This window comes from Tyto alba, unplaced genomic scaffold, assembly GCF_018691265.1.
Source record: "Tyto alba isolate M040663 unplaced genomic scaffold, T.alba_DEE_v4.0 Super-Scaffold_3, whole genome shotgun sequence".
Lineage (NCBI taxonomy): Eukaryota > Metazoa > Chordata > Aves > Strigiformes > Tytonidae > Tyto > Tyto alba.
This window is the reverse complement of record NW_024881304.1, coordinates 9700074-9726102: the sequence shown is the minus strand read 5'-3', so window position 1 is coordinate 9726102 and position 26029 is coordinate 9700074. Positions and strand designations below refer to the sequence as shown.

The following is a 26029-nucleotide window of genomic DNA, read 5'->3' as shown; positions in this document are numbered from 1 at the left end:
CAGTGGAATCCATCTCAGAGGAGAGTATTAAATGCTTTCCATGTAACTGTATTTGTAATCAACTGAAAATACTGGGAGAACTGAGCCATTTACTCAGATCAGCTGAAGTCCTTCTGCTTAGTGATGGAAATAATGAGCTTCAACCCAGATGAAACTGCAGGAGCTGTGAATTGTTCTGCGTAACATTATCTGTTGGACTTCTTGGTCCACCCCTGTGCAATTAGCAGCCTGAGTGTCTTTGGCCCATTGTGTGGCCCTACAAAATGACAGCCTGTTCTTGCACTTATCTTTTCATGGCAGAATTAATTTCTGTTGCCTTGGAGCAAGATAGTTTGTATTCAGCCCCCTAAGTGAAGTGTGCCACTAGGAAATACTATAATATCAGAACCTTATTTGGAAGATGATGAAAGATTGCAGTACTCTAATTTCCTTTGCTTTGGGGTCCTCAGCAGCACTGGATGTGCTTTGATGGAGTTCTGTGACAAGGGTGAGCAGGCAAATGCCAAGGTACCATGGTGACTAGCACTTGAAGGCTGGTGAACTCTGGAAATACAAATTTCAGTCTCTTATTATGCGTAACACAGAAGTGATTCCTATTGTAGCAACTTAATCTCCATCTTTTCCTTCCTAGTAGAACACTCACAGGCTTGCTCTGAAATCAGGAAACAGCTCTGCAGGTTTTACTATTGCTCTCTTTCCTCCACTTTCTTCCCAGTTCAGTGGCTCCTATCTTGAAGTGTCATAAACCACTGATACCTGAAATTATCTGGTTAGTTCCATCCTCAAGAGTTCTGAGGGCAGACTTTCTTTTGCATGAGTTAGTTCACTTTTGGATTTGATTGTTCATTCAGCCTGAGGTCCGCATGGGGCAGTATGCCAGTGGTGGGGAAGGTGCAACTCACAAATAAGACTGTAGCCTCCCTCTTCTTGAATCTAGAGTGACAGCCTGTGCAGAGCACAAGTGCAGTTCTGCCCGTTGGTCTTGGTGTACAGGATGCAGGGCTTCAAGATTTACTTTCCATAGTTGCACAGGAGACTGTACAATGTGAATCTTCAATACAGGCTGGTATTTTTGGCTCACTATTGTGTTCTGTTTTACAAGATGATACAAAATGTGTATGTTTCTTGGCTTAGCAGAAATATCTGAAAACAGATGGGCTGTGTCTCCTGAAGCTTTTCTTTCACAGAGGTTTTTTTCCTGTGCATCACAGTGGGTTTTTCACTGTTTTCTGCAGACTTCTGCTGGATGTGTCTGGGAGACTGGAAGACTCACGGCAGCGAGTACTACGAATGCAGTCGGTACAAAGAGAATCCTGATATTGTAAACCAGAGTCAGCAAGCACAGGCCAGGGAGGCCCTTAAGAAGTACTTGTTCTATTTTGAGAGGGTAGGAGACATCTCCTTGGCCAGAGCTGCTGTAGCCTTTTAATGCTCCCTGCCTGGTGCAAAGGTCATTGCCAGCAATCTCCATGCAAAAAACTGCCCAAAGAGAATCTGTGCAGAATTTTCAGTCCCTTTTGTTTTTCACTCAAAATCCTGCCCTGCAAGTCCCATCCAAACCAGTAATGTCATACCCAAAGCAAATCATATTTGCTCCTATATTTCCTTGTGCTAGAGAAAATCGGTATTACCTGTGTGCCACTGTACCATTTTCCTGCAGGCTGAGTGCTGCTGCACTAGGTAGAATTGCTCCAATCATTTCCTTCCAGGACCAGGGAACTTCAGTTCCTTGAAGTATGTCTTTATAGAGAAAAAGACTAAATAAACTCTGCCATGGTCAAAGCTCCATTTGCTGTAGCAAAGTTTTCCTAAAATTTAATGTAATCACATTTTTAAAAGTTGCAGTCAGAGCATCTCTGCCCCCACAGCAGGCTCAATGCACCTGGCCATACAGTGCAATTCTAGAGCAGCATCTCTAGAAGAGAACGTGGTAGAGGTTAAATGCTGCTACACTTCAGTTTACCCAATAAAGTGATCTTATTCTTCACACCATGAGCCAAGTCCTGTGGTAAAATAAATGTGTTCATTCCTGGCTCTTCAGACCAACTTTGGGAAATGGCCATGTTTACAATGTGCACATGGATGTTGGAGTTCACTGAGCCCATGTTAAATGTAAATTTAAACGCTTGACTTTTCTATAGAAATCCTTTAATTAGGGGAGTCACCGTTACCTTTCATCTTGTTAGACACAAGGTCGTTGTGTGACCAGAGGGCATTCCCACTCTGAGGAGCTGGGTTTGCTCCCTGCTTTTTGCTGCTGTCAGTCTGTTGTATACAGCCTCCGCCACTTGCTACCGGAGGTGCTGCCTTGTTGTTCTTTCCCACAGCATGTCTTCCCTTGCTGGACTCCTGTCCCACTTCAATTTCTGCTTGCTAGAGCTTGTGCTTTTACAGCAGAAGTACTCCGGTCTCATGCCGCTTTTTCTTTCCCTATCTCCCCCACCCCTTGCAGTGGGAGAATCACAATAAGAGCCTACAACTGGAGGCACAGACATACCAACGAATCCAGGAGAAAATTCAAGAAAGAGTAATGAACAACTTGGGAACATGGATAGACTGGCAATACCTACAAAATGCTGCAAAACTGCTTGCAAAGGTGGGTAGCTGTGTCCTGTTTGACACAGAGAAGACAGTACACACCAGAATGCTAAATTTACAACACCAAGTGAGGAAGGGAATTTAAGGGTTCTGGGTGTGTGGGTCAGTACCTCTGGTCTAGAACATGAACTAGCCAAAAATTATCTGGAAGTGACCTCTCTGAAGTTATAACAAGCTTGGCTTCAAAGAACTGCACAGGTTCTTCCAACAAAGGTGTAGGAAATTCCACCATGAAGTGTCCAGTCATCCTTGTCAGAAGGGAGCTTCTTAGCCTGTAGTGGTCGCACAAATGCAGTTGTGCTGACTTCTAAGTCTGAGACTCTTGTCCTTCTTTTCTCTCTTTTTCTCCCACTCCCCAACAGTGTCGTTACACCCTGCAGTACACATATCCATATGCCTACTACATGGAGTCTGGTCCCAGAAAGAAACTGGTAAGATGTTTTGCTCTTTTTTTGCTGATAGCTTTTTGGGGTGTAGCTGAGAGCATGCTGGGCTAAATTCTAGAGCTTGGCAGTGTCTGAAATGTATTAGTCCTTAGTTTGAGGTAAAGACAGGACAAATAGTAGATGGGTTTGCACCTTTCCTCTTCACTTTGAGTTGACCAGCAGCTCTGTCGTCTGATACATTACATTATTTTCCCAGGGCACTTCACTGCACTTTCCCTAACAAGCAGTTTATCCAGAATATTTTGAGGCTGGAAGTGTGCGTTTGTTCCTTGGTAAGACTTATCACAGTGCTCTGGGCCATATTTCATGTGAAGAGCTACCAGAGGATAGCTTTTCCATCCTTGAATCAGGGTGTAGCTTTGCTTTTTATTCCTGCTGTGAGTTCCTTGCTGGCTTGGTGCATTTCATGGGCTGCACATATCGAAAAATGGCCCTGAATTCACTAAAGAGTTTGTTTCTTTGACTCAGTTGTCCAGTAAAACCTGTTATCCTATCTCTCACCATAGCATCGTATGTATTCTCTGAGGCTGTGGACAGGTATTCTCTTCTGGATCTGACTGAACCAGTGGAACAAGTTACTGCAGTGGTTAACATCCCCTGTGCTCTGCCTGCAGAGCTGCTCACAAGAGCATTTTGTGACCCATTTATGACAAAATGAGCTGAATTGGGAGATATTTGTCACTTGCAGTGTTTTTAGGCTGACTGGGTTAATTTTGAGTGGTGCAGGTTGGGGAGTGCTTACACAAGAAACTCCTAGAAGGGGTGATGCTGTCTAGCTGAAGGTGGATAAAGGAGGAGGCACGAACTGTCAGCAGAACACATTTGTCTGCCCCTCAAGTGTAGTGTATAGTATGAAACTGCTCCACTAAACTATTTTCTTGTTGCTGTCTCTAATTCTGCTCTTTGCAGTTTGAGTACCAGCAGGCCCAGCTGGAAGCTGAAATTGAAAATCTTTCATGGAAGGTGGAGCGAGCAGACAGTTATGACAGAGGGGTGAGTGTTCTGCTTGCTTGAGCCTGCTGGCCAGATTTTTTTTGTTTTGGCCTAACACTTCTGCAGGAGCGCTAAGGCAGTCAATTGAGGGTTTCTGAGAAACTATATCCAGAAACTCACCTTTAGCCAGCTGATGTTGGAGTGATCACCGCCTTATGGGAGAGGAGGGAGGGCTGCAGGGAGTCCTGCAAACTGAAACGGGACCAATAAAGCTCTGGAGGAAGCTGTATGTAGCCCTCTGGGGAAGAGCAGATTTCTCAAGTGATTCCTTAGCTTTTTAGACGGAGCAGGAGCCCGGTAACTGCAGAGGGAGCCCATGTCAAAAGTAAAAGGATCTGAGATCTTATGATCCAGAGTGTGTGTAAAGTGTGAAGGCTGGTGCTTCTCAGGCTGCAGCTTAGTCTCTCCCTAATGAAAGTAAGCTCTTCTCTGGGGGGTTCACGCTAACAGTTCCTACCTTCTGTTTCACCAGGACTTAGAGAATCAGATGCACATAGCAGAGCAGAGACGGAGGACCCTGCTGAAAGACTTCCATGACACATAAGACAGGAGGAAGTGACAAAGTGCAGGGGTGAGAGCAGCGAGTGAAGTGATGGCAGCTTCACCGGGATAAGCAGGCACTGCCTCTGGGAGAACACGGCCAAGGACAAAGCCACCCCTCCCCTTGCAAGTCAGACACATGCAAACACCACATCTTAGTCCAGTTTGTTCTCTTATCTTTCTGTTTCTGTTTCTGCCAGGCTAGCGGCCAGAGTTCAGATTGGCATATTTCCTGGGACATTTCCCTCCTGCCCTTGATGGTTTCAGAAGGGGAGGGAGTTTTTCTCTGAATGGCTGTTAATAGTGTTAGATCATGACAATTTATGTAATTTTCAACGGTTGTACAATTATACAGACAAACCTTAGAATAACACACAACCCTTTTTAAAAATAAATTGGCAGTGGAGTGTTTTTCCTTAATCTGCTTGTAAATCTAATGGGCTTTTCCCCCTCTCCATTCCTCTGACCCAAAAATCCTCCTAGGCACTGAAGGAGGTTACAAAATATCTCAGATAGATTTCGCAGTGCTCCTTTAACAGGGGCATTGTAGCATTGGCATTGCACGAGGAGAGTGGCTGGTGTTAAAGAGTGGCTGCTGCTGTGTCTGACCCGACAGTACCAGCAGTGGCTGTGATTTAGTATGATTACATGTGACATCTCTTTTCTTGTAAATCAGCTGTGCAAAATCCTGCTACACAAACAAAAGCAAACAGAGGAATTGTAGGGGAGAGATCAGGTTAACACTGGGGGATATGCCTTCAGTCAGGTCAGATTCTGCATTTGATGAATTTTAGGTCTTCCATGTAGATTTTTGCTTCACTTGTTTTTGTGGGGAGGTTGTTGTATTGCCAAAGTGAGTGATGAGGGAATAGTAGCATACAGTTGTTAATCAAGGCTTGGGGCTTTTGCAGAGTGAAACAATCCATGTTATAACAGTGCCATGCAGCCTGGTAAAGATTATTTGTGCCTGCTGGGTAACATGGCTGACAAAATTTGATCCTATTCATCAAGGTGAGACTAAACATCGCTACATTATGAGGAGGAAAGATTATGTACAACACACTCCCTGGCACATGTTGGCAATGTGGACAGGCATTTGAATTACAGGTGCACTGCTTGTGCAGAGCCTGCACCAAGCCAGGCAGAAAATTAATTAGCAAAATTAATTTATTTGTATATTAGTATTGATACTGGTGGGGACTTATGAGAAAATTGATTGTTAGGAGCATGTGGAGCTTTTTTTATTAACGTTCTTTTTTCTAATGTAAAGTATACACTAAAATAAAAATATGAAAACCTAGTTCATTTTAGTAGGGGTTAACATGAAAAAGGTTACTTAAATGCTGATGCTTGCCTGTTTGCTACAGGAAGCAGGCCACATGTTAAGATTTCACAGGCTTGTATGTCACCTGCACCGGGAACATGTTGTTTGCAGCCAGTAAGGTGGAGCTGGAGTCTGATCTGAGGAAATCTTCACCTCTGCAGGGAACTCATGGGATTCTCTTCCATGCTGTATGTGGAAGTGTTGCCTTTGATGCACCACTGTATTGCTCTTATACAATGTCACTTGATAAATATTATAAACTGGAAGGGGGGAAAATGCTAAATGCCTGCATGTCAGAATAAGCAAACTCTGCTGTTGGAGCCTTTTTCATGTACCTGAGACATGTGACCCAGGTATTTGCAGCATGTATAACTGGCAGATGGATTTTAACGAGAGAGATGTATCAGTTTAAAAGAGGAGTAGCTGTCATAGGAGCTAATCCTGTGGCTGTGCTTGTTGTACACAGCAGAAAATTTCAAACTGAGAGGCCTTTTCCTTCCTCCCTCCCTTCCCTGGTGTGGGATGTATCCTCAGGGAACGGGAGAACATGCTGCCAAAGAGCTGCTGGCAGTGGAGGGGGGGGTTACAACAGAAGCGGCTGAGGGTGGAGCAGGGTTGCAGAGAGGTGGCTGGAGCCAGGCAGTGGGGCAGGGAGGGAGTGTGTGGTTTCTGGGAGCAGTGCTGCTTGCTGCGCAAGAGATCTCCGTAACCATGGCTCCTTGTGTTCTTGCTGTATCCTGTCCTGGCTCCCCTCCAGGCTGGAGCCGTAGAGGTAGATATGTCCTTGTTCCAGCCGCTGTCTCCTGACTTCAGTCCCTCCTCTGCTCCCAGCAACAGCCTCTTTGTGCCCTCCTTATGGTAGAGATCAGTCTCTTCCTTCTTCTCCCCTTCCCAAATGATTGTCAAAGTCTGGGCACACTGGACCCAGGGGGAAGGGGTAGTGTGGGGGAAGGCTTGCTGAGACCCAGCAGTTTGCAGTGCATAGAACCAATGTTTAAACTGTTCTTTTAAAATGTAATGTGCAAAGTACTAATTAGGATAAAAGCTGGTGTTCTTGTTTTTTAAATGTAACTATCGTAACACCTAATCTCTTTGCAGAACAGGTATGCGGAGTTTCCTAATCCCAGCGAACCCTCACTTCTGTTACATCATTGTCCAGCTTTGAGCTAGATGAGAATGGGGTTTTGTGTCTCTCCCTCTCTGCCTCCTTCCCTCCCTCCCTTTCCCATGCCCCCACAAAATGCTTTGCTATGAATCCTTGTTTGTAGAGAAGCTAGACCATATAGCTGTGGCCAAATTTACTGAACAGCCTGCTGAGATGCGTGGCTGAGGAACAGTAATAAATACTGCAGTGCGCCCCCTAATTCTTTTCAAATTTTCTGAAACTAGAGCATTGTCAGCAGTTCTGTTTATTTTAAAAGAAAACAAAACACCCTTTCTGAGGGTGGTGAAAGTCCTGGTTTGTATGCACAGATCCTGTTTCTACACTTGCTGGGAAAACAACAGGACTTACTTGCTTTTGCAGCCCAGGCAGGGTGAGTTCTGTATTTGTGTCGTACAGATACGAAACCTGCAGAGCACAGGGACTGTTGACTCTGTGGAAAGTGGCTGACACTGGTTGAGAGGCAGGTGACAGGAAGGGAATGAGAGTTCTCGACGCCAACAGACAAGACCAGTTTTTTTCCCCTTTAATAGGTACATGGCCCTATTCGAGTCAGCAAGGTTACATGAATGTAGGTGAATAGAAAGTGGCTCAGGAGCCGTAAATTCTGAGGTACAAGTTTCCCTTTGGTGCATTACTGCTGCAGCTGTGGAATGTTTTTTTTTCTTTTTGCACTCATTTCTAGTTCCTGCTCCAGCCTGACACCTCTCCATCCTTGCATCCACTACTCTTTTATTTCTGCTTTGCTTGTGTTAGTGCATTGGCTGCCTCATCTCTAATAGTCCTCAGGCTTCCCAGACGGTAACAAAAAATTTTCTACTGATCACGTAAACTGCATGACTGCTGCTCTGCGCGCTGGCACATCGGCTGTGCCCCCCTGGGGACAGGGGCAGCAGGAGGTTTCTGTACTATAGTCTTGCACTCTAAATTTTAGACTTTTTAAGCAGGTGAAAAAAAAAAATAGAACTTTATTTTTAAACGAGGCACTTGTTCTGGGAATTCCTTTCCTCACCCCAGTCTGGTTCAGGTTCTGGGACAGTGTTAGTGGGGGGCTGCGGTGTACCCCCGACACAGGCTGGGGGGAGTCCACGAAGCTGCTGCCACCCCTCGCTTTTCTTCGCAGGCACGGGAGAGGGGCAGGGGCGGCGGAAACCGCCCGGGAGACGGTTGCCAGAGGTGTGCCCTGAGTTTATTTGAAATAAATTGTGACTTTCTAACTTCGGAGGTGTCCTGGCTCTTCTTGGGGGGGCGGGGGAGGAGGGCGGTCCCCCCACACCTGCTCCGCCACGCCCCCTCCCCTGGCCCCGCCCCCGCGGCGCAGTGACGCAGCGCGCCGGGCGGTTGCCGTGGTGACGCGCGAGGCCTGGCGGGCCGGGGGCGCGATGGCGGCGGCGGCGGCGGCGACGCGGGCGGAGGGTCCCCCCCTGCCCGGCCCGCCGGGGGGCCGCCCGCGGCCCGTCTGCTCGCGGCCCTACTTCCTCGTCCTCATGGTCTTCGCCCACCTCTACGTCCTCAATGTCCTGGGGCTGCTGCTCTTCGTGCACCTTAGCGCCGGCGAGGCCGGGGGGCAGCCCTCCGCCGCCGCCCCGCCGCCGCCGCCGCCGCCGCCCGCCCCCGCCCTCCCGCGCCTCGAAGGCATCAAGGCAAGGCCGCGCCGGGGGGGCCGGGGCCGGGGCCGGGGCCGCGCCGCCGCTCACCGCCGCTCTCCCCGCAGGTGGGCCACACGCAGCGGGTGGAGCTGGTGCCCGGCAGGGCCCACGCCGTGCGCACCCTCAGCCTCAAGCCGCTCCTCTTCGGTGAGTACCGGCCCCGCTGCGCCCCCCCCCCCGGGGCTGGCCCGTGGGGTGCGGGACCGGGGGAGCGGTGCCCGTGGGTGCCGGCAGGCCGCGGCAGGCGCCCCGGGGTGTGTGTGTGGGAGGGGGGGGTCTGTCTCACACTCGCTGTGCTCTGACACCCACTCGGGGGAAAATGACATCTCGCCTGTTCGCTGCTCCTCCCCGCGCTGCTTTTCCTTGCGGCTGCATTAAAAAGAGCATGATTTTGTGTAACGTATTTTGACACAGGATTCACAGAGGTTACTTGTTCTGGATGGCCCACTTAAAATAATTCAGAATATTAACCTTTCCAGTTTTTTCAGATTCCCTTTAGAATACCATGAGTAGACAGCAGATCGCTGAAGAGGACCTCGAAGAAGCTGCTCAGTGTTAGGAAGGGATGAGAGATGCCCAAACTTTTGGTAATAAATCATGATAAAGCAATTTAGTGTTGGTGCTTCAGTGCTGATGAAATGGTTAACAGGCGAACTGATAGTTTTAATGTCTCCCACCATTTTTAATTCTGTTCCAGATTTGTCTTTATTTCTGGCTGCTCTGATGCACAACCACACAATCTCTGTCTTTCAGATATTTTAAAACCATCTTTACCTTTCTGTGATTTTTGCTGTGACTGATAAAGTCTCATTAATTGAACTCTGCGTTCTGAAAATCCACTGAGAATATACAAATTAATTTTTTGGGACAGGTGATTACAAAATTCCTACTACTGCAAAGTCAGAGAAAACCTGTTGTCTCTGAAAAGATAGCATTGAGAGTCTTTTAGATGTTTTCTCAATAATATAAATCGAGGGGGTTTCCTGATTCTAGATAGATTATATATGCTGAAAGCCTGGCCATAAATCAAATAGGGTTCATATTAAATTCCTTTAATGCAATAAGTGTCTGGAAGAAATATACAAAGTTCTTTTGTCATTTCTACATCTGTGATACTCATGGTTTGCAAATTTCTGAGTGGATTTCTGTCTGACGTTCAGTAAACGGACACCAACCTGGAACTGATACCCCACAGCAATCACAAAACAGATGTCGTTAATTGCTCTGCTTTTCACTCAGTAAAACTCCTTCCACCTTCTCTGCGTTACCGCTACTGCTTAGTAAAAGAGCTGGTCCTGACCTGCAAGGAAGGTGCTGAAGCTGATAAAAGGCAGGTTGGTCCCAGCAACGGTAATCCCACCGCTTTGCACTTGTCACTCCAGCACCTCCATCAGTTCCAAGGGAAGCTTTGCTCCCCAAGGATGGTATCACAGACAGTGACGGACATTCAACATTTAAGATGCCACATGAGTCTGTTCTCCCTTGTCCTCCGATAAGGAGTCCCTTATTTAGAAACTGCAGGTCGCAAGACAGCTCTTATCTCCTGGATGAACCTGCCAGGAACAAGCACTGACTTTAAAAGATTTCCAGAGACTTCTCTATCTATGCAAACAGTACCAATCTAAACCAATTGGTTTAAAAAAAACTAATTTATTGCATCTCTGTTTAAATTAGTGGAAGTGTGTATTTAACTTGGTTGTGTTAGACAAACCCAGAAGCCGCTAGCAAAGAAGGACTCCTGAACTTCTGGGAATTTTACTTAACACAAAGTGTTGCAGCATGCAAGAGCCAATTTAAGGAAATAAGTGGCTGTGAGATCTTTGCTTTCAGCAGAGCAGGCAATAGTGGGACTACAGCAGTGGATGGCTCGTTAGTGATTTAATGTGAGTTCTGTGCTTTGGAGCATGGCAGTGGGCACCGTAGGGGAACTTGTGGTTTCTTTTTTAGATGTGGGTAAGTCATCTGCATTGAACCCAAGCATATTTCATGGAGCCATGAAAAAGTCCCTGCCCTATTTTTTCCCCCCTCTGGCTACGAGACGTCATTTCTAAAGCTTGTAAGTCAGACCATCTGTGCACTTTTTAGTTAGGAAACACTAGTAATCAAATAATCCTATTAGTGGAAAACAAATATCAGACAAAGCCTTTTCAACCTTCAGAGCTTTTATGTGTTGGGTTGTGTTTTCCAAACGAAGTCTGTTCAGAAGATACTGCCGTTTCAGGGACCACCTGGCAGTGGATTCTGTGGATTGGGCAGCAGTTTGCAAGACAAGGCAGCAGGAATGAACAAAAATAGGAAATCTCGCTGTTTTTCTTCTGAGCCTCAGGGAATAGAAGTAATCACTGCACAAATGTCAGGGCGCAGATGAATTTCAGTGTGAGTGTCTGAGCGCTCATCTCAGCCCACACTAAATCTGAAGAGGAGATCGCATCACGGGTTGTTGGTGTGCTTTACGAGCACAGGGAGGCAATGTGTCTCCGTCAAACCGGGTGGCTCTCTCCACAACTGAGACTGCAGGCATCATGAACAAGGCAGAATGTGTTTCTCCCAAAGCCGTTTTTCCCCTTATTTCAGTCCCAAGTTTAATCCAGTGTCAAAAACTTTCCACGGACAGTGCTTTGTTAGGCAGTAAAAATCTGACTTGTTTTCTCGTTTGGGGATTTGCTGTTTTCTTCTCTGTGGTCTGGAGCATAGAACTATAGCGGTGTTTACCCCTGCAGGGAATTACAGTCCCTACTTACTTGGGTGAGAGAATGAGTTGCAGAGAACTTGGTGAGACTGAGTTTTGTCACCTTTTCTGTCTTCCTTGCGTGCAAGTGGAAGGCCAGACAGCTGGGTAATGTTTGTGGCCCCCCCTCCCATATCAGAACTGCAAGTAGCTCCTCTTGTGCTGTGGTTGGGGCTCACCTCCGAGTCCCAAGAAAAGCTGCTGTTGCACACCAAAGCAGAGGTTTAAATGGCTGATGTCTCACTCCCACTCTGCTCTTTCGCAAGGCTCTTGTGATATCTTGATATATCCAGCAGTTCCCCAGTTACCAGAATCTTCTGATCCAAACTGAATTTCCTGATGCTACAAAAATGGTTTTCCCTGTTACGCGGAAATTCTCAGCTATCTTTCCTCTGTGTGCTTTTACCTGTGCTGATGCTCATCAACTCAGCACAGCAAGCTGAAGGGACAGCCTAAGTGACCGCTTAAGAGCAGGGTTTAGCATTCATTTTTTACAGGGCTGGGCATTACCAGGGTAAGTTCCTTTCCCCCTTAATATACCTCAGACTATACAAGAGTAGAGTATTTGCTCCATTACACAGAAAGCATCACTTAGCAGTCAGGGAGACGTTCGTGTAACCTCTGTGGACAGAAGCAAGCAGGCACTTGGACAGCATCAATGTCTCCGGGTGAAATAATGAAGCTGAAATGACTATCAACGTTGATGATGAGAACTAGAAGAAACTTACTAAAGGTCTCTTCTAGTTTGTGCTCACCTGCAGAGTTCAGTTCCGTTTTGTTATGGCGTTGGATCCTACGCAAAGCCTTCCATCACAAGTCCTGGATCTACAGAGCCTTGTGAGAGGAATATGTTAAATCTGCATCCTTAAGATCTGTCTTGGTAAAACAGGGATCTGTAGTGAGGCCCTATGTGGACTATGACTGCTGTGAATCACCTAAAAATACTGACTGTACATCTCCAAAACACCAACTGCCAGGGAAAGGAGTTTTCTAGACATAGAAAAGGGAGCAGTTTCTTATTGTTGGAATTGAGATTTTTCAGACCTTCCGGCCAGCCTGTTCAGGGCAGCGGTGATGTTTCCACCTCCGCACCGCCTGGTGCAGGTTCCTGTTCTTCTTCTGCCAGGCGTAGGCCTTGTTCACCACCACTTTGTCACTCTGTACTTCACCACTTACAACGAAGACCCCTGTGTGAGTGCCTCTCATGATGTTGTGGACGCAGGTAGCATCTATGTCGAGCCACTGCTGGAGCCTGCTGGGGATTTCGGTTCTGAGGAGAGGGCCATGCTTCAGGACTTCTACTCTGGAGGGGTCCAGGTCAAAGTCTGAGATGGTAGTGGTCATATTCTTCCTCAGGATTCGGATTTTCACTGCTGCATGGGTTGGAAAAAGAGCTGTTAGTTCTGTTTACTTTTCATAGCTCTTACCCACATAAACACACAGCCAACACGAGGCTTCTTGCTGTTTCTGTTCAAGATATGGTGACGCATCCATCCAGACTCTTGTAATTGCAGTGAACTTGTAAAAGTTCTCATCTGAGGTTAGTTTCCAGTACTGAACGCTATTCTTCTCACTCCAGTTTCCTCATGGGAGTGGTGAAGGCGTATCAGCACCGCTGCATGGGCAGAAGCCCGGTAGGAAGCAGGGACACAAGCCAGTGGATGCATCAAAATCCTGGACTTGTGCAAATTACTTCACTTTTCTCTGAGCTGGGATTTCAGGAGGCGACATGACTGCCAGCTGCCCAGGATTTTTAACTTTTTTTTGTTCATGAAGGTTGTGTGCCTGAAATCAGGACAGTATCTTGAAAATTTCCTGCTAGCTGATTGAGCAGAGCCAGTGCTGCCTCCTGCTTGAGCTAGGAGAGGGAGAGACACATTACTGGAACAGCGGTATTTGCAATAGCTAACACCGAGTTAGCTAAAGGTTTTTATGGGCGTTGACTGAAATATTGGTCTCCAAGGGAAAACCAGAGTAGTGCTTGTATGTAGCAGCCACAGAACAAAACCAAATCAGAGCCCACAGAAATAGAGCAGCTCTTCACCTTTGGTGCTACCCAAAGCTGGTCCCTCCTGCTACCAAACAGGTAAGTTGGGACCAGAAAATCCCTGGGGTCTGCTGTAAAAGCTGCAGTTCCTCCAAGTGAGCTTGTTATGGCAAAGCCATTTTCTGCCCAGGCCGCTGCTTGGCTGCTGAAGGGAATGGCAGCAACAGAAGGGAGAGGGAAGGTACTCACCAAAATCATTGGCGCAGAGGTTTTCCAGGATGTCCCTGGCAGTGCTGGCCTCCTCAAGCTCGCAGTCCTTGCAGCTGGCTCGAGGCACTGCTGCAACAGAAATTTGGTTATAGCACCCTTGTCAAGCTTCACTGGAAAAGGCGTAATGAAATGTTGAGATCTGCAAGTGGTGGCTTGCTGCTTCTGAGTGGTGCTTCCTCCCGAGCTACGCAGTCCCTGGAGAGACAGCTCAGACTGCCAGGGTGAGAAATGTTAGGCTCTCCTTTCTGTGGCTGGGGCAGACGCTGCTTGTCGTGCTTTGTTTAGACTTGTGTGTGTTGCTGCATGATAAAGCAGCAGTGAAAATGCTTAATGAAGATCTCCTAGTTTGGATGAAGCAGTAAAGCCATTGGTATGGCCAGACTCCATCCAGCGATGCTGAAATGAAGCATCTGTTCTCTTAGCTGCTCTTGAATCTCCCTCAGTGTTCATCAGTATCTGGCTGTTTAATTTAGTCTTTCCATCCTGAAGATTTTTTTTCTCATGTAACTCATGTCTGCAGAGGCTCATGCCCCTTTGTGGTGTTTCCTAATGTTTAAAGAGAAGGCTTGCAAAACATTTCTTTTTGCATGTTTTTAAACCCTGGACACAGCTGAAAGATCAGGGCTCCAACTCCACTGGAAGCACATCTCACTGCCTGGAGCCTGCACACCACAAGCTCTCATGCTGTGCCTGGGCATTAGGCTTTTACAACGATTCCTTTCCCCTGCCCCAAACCCTGCATGTCTGATGGCACCCAGGGAGCTAATGAATACAACAGAGGGGGGAACAAGCTGCAGTCAACGTTACGCTAATTTTCTAGACATGGTGGTGTTCCCAGAGAGAACAAAACTAGAATTTATAAATTATTTTTTCAAAGTATAGCTTAAAACCATAAATACTACTAATAGAAACAAGGCATAGGCCCACCCTTTTGAGTTTTCAGTGTTACATGTGGGAAAACAAATGAGAAAAAAAGAACCTTACTTCTCCTGCTCGAGGAATTTTCATCCGTGGAGACTGCTGCGATGCACAGTTCATGATCTGCAGGAAACTTGTTGCAGTTGAGGATTTCGGGCCAGGGGTAGCCGTAGCAAGCCATGACGGGCGCGCAGCTTCTCTTGACAGCTTCGCACAGGCTGCGGCAGGGGTAGATGAGCCTGGGGAGGGGATGGGGATTGCAGCACCCCGGGGTTCCTCCCGGCAGCAGGCTGAGGGGCGAGCCCTGGCACCCCGCCGCCGCTGTGCAGGGCTGTGTTGCACACTCTAGTGCTAGCAGAACTATTTTAGGATCTTTGATGTCTTTTGAACATACATGCCCAGGAAGCAAGCAACAAATTGCTGAGGACAGGAGGGCTGAGGTGTTCGATACAGGCTGCTGCCAGAAGCCCATCCCCACCCCCGGGGTCCCCTCTAGTTGTGCAAAGGCTGCTTACCTTTACAGGTGCCTAACTAGATACCCAATTTCCTTAGCAGCTCTGTACTTTGATGGCTGCACCTCAAAACTGAGGATTTCTCTCTGCTGCTGGGCACTGCCAGGCTGAGAAACCCCTTACATGTGGGGCAGGAGCTGGGAGTTGAGGGGCTGCAGGGAAGGCGGGAGGTGACACCACTGTAGTGTGTGAGGGGGGCGGCCGGGGGAGACAGCAGCGGTGCCTAGGGTGGGAAAGCAGGAAAAATCCAGAGGAGGGAACATAATGTTTCTGCTCCTGCAAGATGGAATGCTTGTGTTTCGCTTTCGGAGAGAAGGTCCCTGCTGGGTAATCCAATTGTCCCTCGCTGAGAGGGGCAGCATGGCTTCTTGGGCACTGCACTGATCACATTGTATGTGTTTTCTCTCGGGAGGCAAATGCAGTTCACTCTTGAGGAGTGTTACTTGCTACAGCTGAAATAACTTGTAAAAATATCTTACCTGTCCAAGCAGATTGGTGCAAAGAGGGAGCAGAGGAAAATCCTAGCATCTGGGTGGCACTCCCTGGCCAGCAAGGGCAGCCAGCTGGAAGACTGCTGGATCACTTCTGGCATGGTCTCGTGCTCCAGCAGGTTGGGAATCCTCATCTCGGAGTAGCCAATATCGTAGCACAAGGCCATGTGGTGCGGAATGGGCGTGCAGCTGGAGGATCTCCTCAGGTAGCTTGCCCGGGCTCCTGGCGAGCCCCAGAGCAGCAGGCGTGCCAGGAGACCCAGCAGCCATGGGCCACCCGACCTGGAGGGGTGCGTGGGGCCGGCCGTGACCATGCTCGGAGAGGGCTGGGAACACCCCGGACTGAGCTGCTCCCGACTGTGGGCCGCCTTTTATAGCCTACCAGCCACCTCTCTGTCGATCCATCCTCATTAAGTGCGGCCCTTTCAGAGCCCTCATGGGGAAGACAATGCTCCAATTTTCGTTTGCCAGCGGCCCCGATTGTTTGGATTTTAGCAGGGGTTTGGCTTAGATCAGCAGGTGTGGAAATGAGGGCAGTTGGGGAGGGATGAATGACTTGGCCCATGTGTCTTGGGGCTCTTTCAGCCAAGATTGAATCTCTCTTTGACACCAGTGCTCCAACCCATCCCCTTTCTCTTGCTCCAGGATTAGTCATTATTTCATAAACCCCAATGTTTTCCTCCCTTTTGTTTTTTGTAAAAGCAATCAAGTGTTGCTCAAAGTCAATTAGGAGGCATTTGTTTAGCTGGATCTATTGTTGAGCAGGGCGGGAGATAGGATGGTCTCACAGCCAGAAGTTAACCTTTCAGAGAGCTGAGAGTAGAGAGGAACTAATTTGCAGCTGTGGAGCCAGGTTGTTTGCAGACGGGATTGGCAGCGCTTAGCTGGAAACCCCCTCACCTTGCAACCTGTGTGACAGAGCATGCCTTACAGTTAACAGAATTTTTACTTCATTACGAAATCCCATTACTACCACTGAAGAGCAGGATTGTCCTTCCTCCAGCACGTAATTAAGATTCCAGAATCCATCGTTATTGTAGCCCAGTTTGGGGAACTGGAAATACTGGGGGTGTTGCTTGCCAGCGCACATGGTTCATTCAGTGCCATGCCGTGAGGTTCAAACCGGTCAGTGGAAGCTCGGGTGCTGAAGTATCCTCTGGCACAGGGACCCTGCGCTGCCTGTGGCGGAAATTGTTTCCTCAGAGGGTGTTACGGATGCAGCTGGCTGCATTGTGTTTCTGGGGCTTCCCAGGAACATCTCATTTTTTACAGGGCTAGTTCTGGTCTGTACTCAGCAAGAAGCCAACTGCTTACTGACAGTTTGAGCTGATAGGGTTGATTTAAGGTCATGAAGTAATTAACTTTTTTTTTTTTCCCCCTTTGAGAGCTGCAGCTGTAGTTGAGATATAATGTGTCCTTGGCACATACCTGCAGGAGCTCTAGGGAGCTACAATTTGGAGAGGAGGACCTTGGGCCTAGGAGCACTTAAACCTGTCCTGCTTCAGTGGTTTTTCTGTCCCTCTTCAAGTCTCAGCAGCTAGTAACAAGATCCCCGTAGCAGTGACAGACATCAGCTAGAAGGATCTTCTGAACCTGCTGGGCCACAGCGTAACTGTGCTGTGGAACGGGACCTCACCAGTACTTTGCAAGCACATGCACCATGCAGATAGGAATCTCTTGGCCTTGTAGTCATCGGTGGATTTCTCTGCATTAAAATTTGTTTGGGATCCTGGTATCACCTGATTGCTGCTGGTGTCGTGCTGCAAGGGAAAGCTGGTGATACTGGGATGCTACCTGGGTATGGAGTGTGGCATCCACCATGTGCAGTATCTTCCCTTTTAATATTGCATTTGAAGACCATTTTTAGTGAGGGATCAAGGGAATGAGTGGGAATAAGTTTGGAAGTTGTCTCCTTGCTGTTTGAGTTTCATAGTAGAGCACTGTGCCGGGTGCTCCTGAAAGGCATTTGGTTCTGTGCAAAGTGTCGTCCCCTCCCTCTGAGAGCAAGGAAGCCTGAAACCATGGCCATCGCCACTGCTCACCATAAAGATTTTTGGCCTCCCTTCCTTTAGAGCAGCAGTTCCCAGACTGTGATCCACATGTCACCTTTGAAGTGATAATACGCAGTGATATGCACATGTTTGTTCACTCCTTTGTCCATTGTGGTATCTGTGAGCGAGTTTAAGGGCTTGACCCCTGGATCCAAACATTTGGGAACTGATGCTGTAAAAATACCTGCCTCCAGCAGCTCAGGTGTGTGGTGTATGCTCTTTGAGAGCCTTTCTGGTAGATGGGGGGATGTGTTTCAATGTCCCAAATTCAGGCAGTTCCTAAATTTCCACCCCACCTCTATTTTTTTTTTTTTTTTTCTTCTGAGTGGCCTGCCATTAGTATGGGATCCCACTGGAACAGTTCCTCAGTGTCTGTTGCTGCTCACACTTTTGCTGCAGAAATTCCTGACTTCCTGACAGAGGAGGAGTGCAAGCTCATTGTCCATCTGGCACAGCTGAAGGGGCTGCAGAAGAGCCAGATCCTACCAACGGATGACTATGAGGAAGCCATGGAAATGATAGAAATCAGCCAGATGGACATTTTCAATCTGCTGGACCACAATCAGGATGGGCAGCTGCAGCTCAAAGAGGTAGAGTGCGGGACAGACCGGGGGAAGTTTGCTGGGGGACCCTCTGGCAGGTCCCCTCCTCAGATGGTCTCCTGATTACTCATGAGCTTTGGTAAGGCCAGACCTCAGCATATACCAATCAGTATTTGCTTAATTTTATGTCTCAAGTCCTGTGCTGGCCTTCAGCATGGAAATTCCTGGGGAAGCATGGAGCAGTTGTCATGCTGTTGGGAAGCAGCAGCAGTCCTTGGCAGGGGATGCGTGTTTTAAATATGCTGGGTAAAATGTTCCCTGTGCTGTGGGCTTCCTTTTGCTGGGTGTCCCGGGGAAGTGAGTTTGTAGCGTGGGCACTGCTTTGTGCAGCCTGTGGGGAGCTGACTGTGCTAATTGACAGGACACCAACAAAGCCATCCCTGTTAATGAGCCTGGAGGAGGATAATGAGCACCGTGTCCACAGCTCTTCAGCACCCTTGCACTGTATGGCAGGGGTGCATCAGGGCAGGCGCTGGCAGTTGAAGGATGTCCCTCCCCAGGCTCCCGTTTCAGGTGGGGCTGGGGCGGGTACTGTCCTGTGGGCAGCAGGGGTCTTGGAGTATGGGGAACTGTGCCAGTGACAACCCAGGACAAGGCTCCTTTCTCTGAAAGTCAGAGCCTGCTGAGAGCTCTCCAGAATACTGCATCTCTCTGTCCACATGGAAAGGAAGCGTTTTGTTCCAATCCCTTATCTTGGACAAGTAAAAGCATTCACTTTTATCATCAATTGCTTTACTTTCCGTTCAAGAGAAAGAGCTGTGCCCCCTCTACTTCAGGACTGGTTAACCAAGTCCCAGCAGTCGTTTGCCGTGACCTAAACTGGAAATAACAGCACTCATCAGCCACACACTGTGTGTGGCTGCCAGATGATTCTCACTGCAATCTTCTTTCTGCAGAGATGTGCTGACGCCTGGCTGGCCGATGTGCTGCGGAGGAGAGCCCGCCAGGCCTCAAGCAGGGAATCTGCAAGGTTTCAGTAGTACAAGAAACCACTGCCCGGTGCTGATTCATTTATAAATTTCAGGTGTTGACCCACACCCGGCTTGGGAACGGCAGGTGGATGACCCCCGAAAACATCCGGGAGATGTACGCTGCAGTCAAGGCTGATCCTGACGGGAATGGTAAGAGCAGCTCCATGGGAATCTCTTCGCCCCCAGCATGCTGGCTGCCTCGCAGGGCCATGTGGGGCAGAGCAAGAGCCGTGTCCCCTGCCCAGACCTTTCTCTAGCTGTGTTCTTCAAAGGAAAATAACACTGCTTTAGAGACCTTTGCAGAAAAGCAAAATCGGTGTAAAATTCTCATCACGGCACTCCTGCTCCTTCATCACCAGTCTAGCAGCAGACTAGTTCCACCGCCTGGGCTTGGATCTTGCAGAAGCAGGACCAGAACATACCTCTGCATGTGCTCTCCTCTGCTAGACCTGCCCTGGTTCGTGCCCTGCTGTAACGGGACATTCAGGGAGCGCTTCTGCTCCCGTAGTCTGAGAGGCTGCTGGGGCTCTGACTACAGAGCTCTTGTTAACCTGGGCTGCAGGTGTTAAGGTACACCTTCCATCCCCTCTGTTTTCAGGGAGACTTCTGCAGCAGGCTGGGAGCCCCACATCGCTGGCAGGGGAGCACAGAATAAGTGGAGGTGAGGGTGGTCTTGTAGGTCACCTTTGTTGCTGACTCCCCTCTCTGCGGCTGCAATCTGTATTTTGTGAGGCCACTTCTGCCCCTCCTGGCTCCAGTCTCCCAAGGGCTCCTGCTGGTCCGGACGTGCACTCTATAACCTCTGCTGCTCTAATTAGAGCGGCCTCAATTAAGCAACTCTCCATTTCCTAATCAAATTAAGTGAACACACAGGCTCTGCATGCTCTCTTCCAGTGACCTGGCATTGAGAGCTGCCCATGAGGAGCTGGTTTAGAGTTGAAGCAGTACATGTGTGAATGCCTAAGTATCCAGAGGGCACCCCATGCCCCACTCCTCCAGACTGGTGACATTCTTGGCAGGGACAGCAGCGTATGACTGAGTCCTCGGTGGCTTTTCCACTGTTCCGGACATTAACAAATGAAAGGTCCTGTTAAGGTGCTCTTGGCAGGACCTTGCTTCCAGAGAGCTGCTTCCCTCTGTTGTTAGATTGGTACGTGACACCAAGAGACCAGGTCACAACCTGGATGTGGCACTGAGTCATCAAGACCACGTGGAGTAAAGGGATGTGGGAAGAGGGAGACACTAGAAATAATAATGGTGTGGATAATTTGGTCACGACCACTGGCACCTGGTGACTGGTCCTTCCTGCTGCCGGAGGGTGCAGGGTGCCCGGGGAGCAGAGCTGGCACCGCAGCTGCGCCGGGTTTCTGCCCGAGCCAGCTCCACAGGCAGCCCGCCATGCGTGCTGGCTGCTGGGCAGCACTCTGCACCGCTCCGCACGCTCTGGTCCCAGGGACCTGATCCTCAGTGCAGGGCTTCCCTTCTTCTCCAGAAAGGATTTTTCTGAAGCTGACAAAGGCAGAAGTCCATTCCCTGCCGAGTCCAGCTGTGTGCAAACAAGAAATACCTGTTTTAGTAGAAACAACTTTTTACCCCTCACTTTTCTGTTATTTCTACTTACGCAAGATTATAGTCTGTTGTACTTCTCACTCATGTTTTGCAGTTACACAAATGCAGAAGAATGTACTGCTTGTTTTGGGTTTGGCTTTTTTAAATTACCTTGCAAGTTCTTGTAGAAAATACAGTGTCCCACTCTGCTCTTAAATGTGTCTGTTTAAATATCAAAGTAACAAGCCCCAAGGCATCAGGTGGCACAGGCTTTTTAGCTGAAGCATTGCACATGTTAGAACTGTAGTGGCTATTTCTCTCTCTTAATGGTTTGGCCTGTGTGTGTTTTAGGAGCTTGTTAAAGTTCAGGATGGTATTTTGCCTGTCCCAGTTCTGACCCTGCACAGCAGCTAACAGTTCACTTTTGCAGGTTGCTCTATGCCCTTTGCTGAAGGCGAGAGCATTGCTGGGGCCCGCGCGTACAGGGTGCAGCCCATGCTGGGCACAGTGGTGGACCCTGAATGGGGTTTGTTTGAGGAAGGCAATTTCTGCAGTGCCCTCAGCTGGTGGTTTCTCCAAGCACAGGACACCAAGAACTATTACCTGCACCAGAGTCAGCCGGCTTTTCTTCTCTTCCCGTAGGCGTGCTCAGTTTGGAGGAGTTCAAACAATTGAATATCCGTGATTTCCACAAATATATGGGAAGCCAGAAAGTGAAGATGAGTGACTTGGTGCGGAACAGCCAGCACACCTGGCTGTACCAGGGCGAGGGGGCACACCAGGTCATGAGAGCCATACGGCAAAGGTAAGGGCCGGGCAGCCGAGGGGCGGTTGGGTTTGTGTAGGCACCAGGGCCACCTGTGCTGGGAGAGGCAGTGGCAGACTTGCTAATATTCACACTTCCTAATTGCGTGAAAGTCTTTGGAGTATGAAGAGCAATGAACGCAGACATGAAATGGGGAGAGGAGGTTTTCATTAGAACAAGAATTTGTATTGTCCCGTGAAAAAGGAAAAAAGAAAAATCAAACCTTTCAGCATTTCCATTCACTTTTGGGAACAGCCCTATAAAACCAAGAAGACTTGGCATTATATTAAATAATTCATTCTAATTAGTAAATGAGCTTACTGGGAGAAACTGCCTGTTTCCAATGCTGTCTAGGTGCCAGTAGTTACTGTCATTTGCTTTAGTTACTCATGCATTTCACTGAAATCTGTCTTAGCTGTTCAGAGCTGACTTTTTAACAAGCACGACTTCACCTCAAGTAAGCCGACTTAGTTTAATCCTCCAAGCATACGTATTGCAGGGCAGCTCCCGGCAGATGGGAGGACGTCTTGCCCTTCCCTTCATCTCAGATTTGGTGCTGGGAAGTGTTGAAACCCAGCACACAGGCCAAATCGTTTAGCCGTGGTGAGTTTCAGATAACTGGCTGGAGACTCTCTGGTTCTTGCGGTGCTAGTCCTCACCCAGAACATGGGTGGGTAAGATCTGTCCTGAGGCTCAAAAACAGCTATTGGCCACTCCTTTTCTTCAGTGCATTCCAGCGGGAGAATGGGGTCACATATTGCCTTGATTAGAGCAGACTGTGGCTGCCACCTTCTCCATGCCAGCTAGCCGGCGCACACAGGCATTGGCATTCTACTTTTACACTCTTCAGCTGGCCACTGTTACGAGGACGTGAAGACATAACACTGAAGGAGGCTGTTAGTCCTCCCTTCGACCATGCAGTGCCTGGAGGGGCTTTGCCATCCTGCCTGGGTGCCACATTCCCCTTGCACCTGCCCCGAGGGCTCCACTGGTCCGGATACTCAGAGCTCTGAGTGTTCTTTGGCAGGTCTGGAGACCTTGGGGACGATCTCAGATGTAGCAGCGGAAAAATCCCAGAGCAGGAGGGCTCCGGGCTCCTTGATCACTTCCACTGCCCCTCTGCCCTGGGGGGAGGCTGCTGAAAAGGCAACAGGGAAAGGTGAGTTAGGTGACAAGAATATTCCTAGAGCTAGTCTCTCGTTCACTCTCAGCAGCAGCCCTGTGCTTTGCTAACTGTCCCCGAGGTCTGTAGGTGGTGTGCAGGAGTCCAGAGAAGCGAGGAGATGGCACATGAAGGCTCCAGGGACACACACAGAAGGGATCTTGCTGAGCAAGCAAAGTCTTCCTGAGAGCAGTCCTGCTGGAGATGCACCCTTCGGTTTTGGGTTTTTTTATTAACCTTGACGAGGACTTTCTGAGCTGATGCTGATGGTCCAACAGATCTGTAAGGACCTAGTTATCTCTTGGCATGCTTGCTGCAGCCCATCCGTCTCTCCGGTCTGTTGGGGAAGGGGGTTTTCTTTCTCTGGATTTATTGGTGGCTTGGGAGTGGTGGCTGACCAGGGTGGTGGTGCTTTTCCCTCACCTGCTCTGCTCTCCTCTTCCCCAGGGTAATGCGCCTGACTCGCTTGCCCCCCGAGATTGTGGAGCACAGCGAGCCCCTCCAGGTTGTGCGGTACGACCAAGGAGGGCACTACCATGCCCACATGGACAGTGGCCCCGTCTTCCCCGAGACTGCCTGCAGCCACACGAAGCTGGTCGCCAATGAAAGCGCTCCCTTCGAGACCTCCTGCCGGTAAGGTCTGCCTTGGCACAATCTGGAACGCGTTAGGGGTGAGGTGCAGAGAGCTGTTTCGCCTCACCTTGCGTGGGAGTCGGGGCTCAGGTTGTGGGCTCGCAAACCAGCTCTGGAGATGGCTGGCATGAAAGGGTTCGACGGGGGAGGTGGGCAAATCCTGTGGATCCACACGAGGAGGGCAGAGTGGTTCTGCAGAACTGCTGAGCCAACCCTACCAGAGGCTAGAAACACCCTCTCTGTTGAGGGTGGGGATTTTCTTTGTTGTCCTTGTCGAAAAGCTGATGATGTAAATCATGTATCTTGTGATGTCTTGGAGGAACTGCTGTATGTATGGTGGAGGGGCAGGCTACAGACAGCCCCTGTGCATCTTCTCCTGTTCCAGTTGTGTCCCCTGACAGCCGCTCTGTCTTGCAGGTATGTGACAGTGCTGTTCTACCTGAACAATGTGACTGGGGGAGGCGAAACAGTCTTTCCTATAGCTGACAACAGGACATACGAAGAGATGGTAAATGAATCTTGCCTACCTGGTTGCCCCTGGGGGTTTTGAGTTCCTCTTTGAACGTTGTTATTTGCTGTGGCTGCAGAAGGGATTCGGTGCGTGAGGTTGGTGGATGTTAGCCTTCGTAGCAAGAGCACGGGGAAGTTGTGCTCTGCTTACAGTCTTTTTCCTCTGAGGCCAAGGGACGAGGCGCAGGGCTTTGCCAGCTGCAGCTCTCCCTGCTCGGAGGTGCGAGGGGCAGTCTGTTTGGCCTTGCTGCCATAACATGGGTCCCGCTCGCTTCTGTCTGGGCAGTTTTCCTCAGACTGAGTCATGGCAAGTATGTTGTGGTCCTGCCAGGCAATGTGTCGAGGAATAGGCGGCTGCTCAGAAACAGGTTATGGAGCTCCAGGGGACCGAAACTGGCTGCTCTGGGTGGGTTGTGAAAGCCCTGTCCTGCCCAGCGTCAGCCTTGAGCTGTCCTTGTGGGGTGTTCAGGCAAAGGGCAGGATGACGGCCGGCAGCAGAGGCGGCCCAGTGTGTGCGCTTCATTCCAGCCCCGTTTGCGACACCTTCTCTGTGGTTTCTTTCCAGTCTTTGATCCAGAACGATGTTGACCTGCGAGATACTCGGAAAAACTGCGACAAGGGCAATTTACGAGTGAAACCTCAGCAAGGCACTGCTGTCTTCTGGTACAACTACCTGTCAGATGGAGAAGGTAGGGGCTCATTTCAAGACTCGGCTCTTGGGAGGGCTAGGACTGCAGGAGGTGACAGCCGTCTTCTTGCGGCGGCTGGGAGCTCAGAAGAGAGCCAAAGGGTGGTAGCTGCCTGCTAGTGGGAACTGTAGAGTCTACTTGTCACCAGCTGGGTAGGAGCTTCCTGACTCTGAAAGGCCTTTGTTTACAGGCAGTAGGTCAGTGGCTCCTGATGTCTTTGGGGGACGGGACTAGCTAGCAAACAAAGACCTTGGCTGCACTAGCCATCGCCAGCTGCCTTCCATCCTGCTGTGAGAGCTGAAACTCCTGCTGGAACTTGGTCTGCAATTCAAAATGTTTCACTGATGTGGTGTTGCCCAAAGGGGTGGGAAGGGGAGGTAGACAAAAGCATGGCCATCAGCTCTGCAGCACAGGGAGTCATGGGCTGCCCCGCGCAAGGCTCTGCTGTGCTCGGGGCCGACTCCCGCTTTAAAGCTCAGCCGCAGCCTGATGATATGTGTCCTTGGGGCTGTTTTTCTCATGAAGCACAGCATGGCTTTCCCTGACAGTCAGGCTGGGGGATTGACATCAATCTTCCAGGCTGCTGGTGAGTATGACTCCAGAGTGTTTTGATGGCAGATTTTGATCAGTGGTGGGAGGAAGGCATATAGCATCCCAGGTCCCTTAGGAGCAGCCCATGTTTCCATCTCTAGAAAATCCACAGAGAAGGTCACAAGACCAGCATTTGGGCTGTTGGAGGATAATATCAAGATCATCACCCTCCTGTAAGAAGAGCCCTGTTGTGCTTTTATGAGCAAATTGTTCCTAAATGGAAGGCGGCTGCTGATGCAGGTCTGCCACAGAAGAACTGTGGGACCTCTGTAAAAGAGGATCATTTAGAACTGGTGAAATGCAGTCTCTAATATGGCCACAAACCTCTGACTTCCATGGGCCTTCTAGCAGCAGCACCCAGTTCTTCCATGCCAGCCTCCCCTTTGGGGAAGAATTGAGAAAAACAGCAGCTGTGGTGCAGAAATGCGAGAGCCCCTTGTGCTGAGTGGAGACATGGAGGCAACGAGCATTGAGCCCTGGGGGAGCCTGCCCTGGTGAGCTCCTCGCAGGTTCTAGGGTGGGGGGTAGCACTAAGGTGGAGGCGCCAGCTCCTGTGCGACGTTATCTGAGCTAAAACCTGAGCCGGCTCAGCCGGCGCTCCTCGCCACCCCCTAACAGCGCTTCGCTCCGCAGGCTGGGTGGGGGAGCTGGACGACTTCGCCCTGCACGGGGGCTGCCTGGTCACCCAAGGCACCAAGTGGATCGCCAACAACTGGATCAACGTGGATCCCAACCGCCGGCGGCAGCTGCAGTTCCAGCAGGAGATGGAGCGTTACGCGGGGGCCGGGGCCCCGGGCGAGTGGACTGTGGATAAAGCCTACAGTGGGGTGCACCTAGAGCTGTAGGGCT

At 49.5% G+C, this 26029-nt stretch overlaps 3 protein-coding genes across 7 annotated transcripts in view; 2 read left to right on the top strand and 1 right to left on the bottom strand.

Annotated features, from left to right (window-relative positions):
- ARIH2 (ariadne RBR E3 ubiquitin protein ligase 2) overlaps positions 1–8284 on the top strand; it is a 36534-nt gene extending 28250 nt beyond the window's left edge. For all 3 annotated transcript variants that reach the window (XM_042799349.1, XM_033009266.2, XM_033009267.2), the window contains 5 exons: positions 1236–1387; positions 2453–2596; positions 2961–3029; positions 3954–4037; positions 4510–8284. In XM_042799349.1, the coding sequence (XP_042655283.1) occupies positions 1236–1387; positions 2453–2596; positions 2961–3029; positions 3954–4037; positions 4510–4581 (521 nt within the window). In that variant the 3' untranslated portion in view covers positions 4582–8284. The remainder of the gene's footprint in view (positions 1–1235; positions 1388–2452; positions 2597–2960; positions 3030–3953; positions 4038–4509) is intronic.
- Positions 8285–8382: 98 nt separating this feature from the next.
- P4HTM (prolyl 4-hydroxylase, transmembrane) lies at positions 8383–26025 on the top strand. Its single transcript, XM_033009287.2, has 9 exons — positions 8383–8706; positions 8778–8859; positions 18069–18259; positions 19296–19392; positions 21433–21595; positions 23205–23390; positions 23808–23898; positions 24466–24589; positions 25814–26025. Exons 1-9 carry the CDS (start codon positions 8446–8448, stop codon positions 26023–26025), a joined length of 1407 nt encoding a protein of 468 aa, XP_032865178.2. The 5' UTR covers positions 8383–8445.
- LOC104362395 (secreted frizzled-related protein 2) lies at positions 10857–18056 on the bottom strand. 3 transcript variants are annotated; one of them, XM_033009288.2, is made up of 4 exons: positions 15607–18056; positions 14682–14854; positions 13677–13766; positions 10857–12813 (listed from the first exon to the last, which is right to left on the bottom strand). In XM_033009288.2, the coding sequence occupies exons 1-4, from the start codon at positions 15930–15932 to the stop codon at positions 12479–12481; spliced, it is 924 nt and encodes a 307-aa protein (XP_032865179.1). In that variant the 5' UTR covers positions 15933–18056; the 3' UTR covers positions 10857–12478. The 3 variants fall into 3 exon arrangements, with proteins under 3 accessions (XP_032865179.1, XP_009966991.2, XP_032865180.1); XM_009968689.3 differs by having other exon boundaries at positions 13677–13763; XM_033009289.2 differs by having other exon boundaries at positions 14682–14833.
- Positions 26026–26029: the final 4 nt, after the last annotated feature.

Bases quoted from the DNA above. Each gene is read 5' to 3' on its own strand.
- P4HTM (XM_033009287.2), top strand. From the start codon at position 8,446: ATGGCGGCGGCGGCGGCGGCGACGCGGGCGGAGGGTCCCCCCCTGCCC. The intron at 19,393-21,432 runs GTAAGAGCAGCT...CTCTTCCCGTAG, and splicing joins GGCTGATCCTGACGGGAATG to GCGTGCTCAGTTTGGAGGAG. The intron at 23,899-24,465 runs GTAAATGAATCT...GTTTCTTTCCAG, and splicing joins ACAGGACATACGAAGAGATG to TCTTTGATCCAGAACGATGT.
- LOC104362395 (XM_033009288.2), bottom strand. From the start codon at position 15,932: ATGGTCACGGCCGGCCCCACGCACCCCTCCAGGTCGGGTGGCCCATGG. The intron at 14,855-15,606 runs GTAAGATATTTT...TCCCCTCCCCAG, and splicing joins GCACCAATCTGCTTGGACAG to GCTCATCTACCCCTGCCGCA. The intron at 12,814-13,676 runs GTGAGTACCTTC...CAACCCATGCAG, and splicing joins CCTCTGCGCCAATGATTTTG to CAGTGAAAATCCGAATCCTG.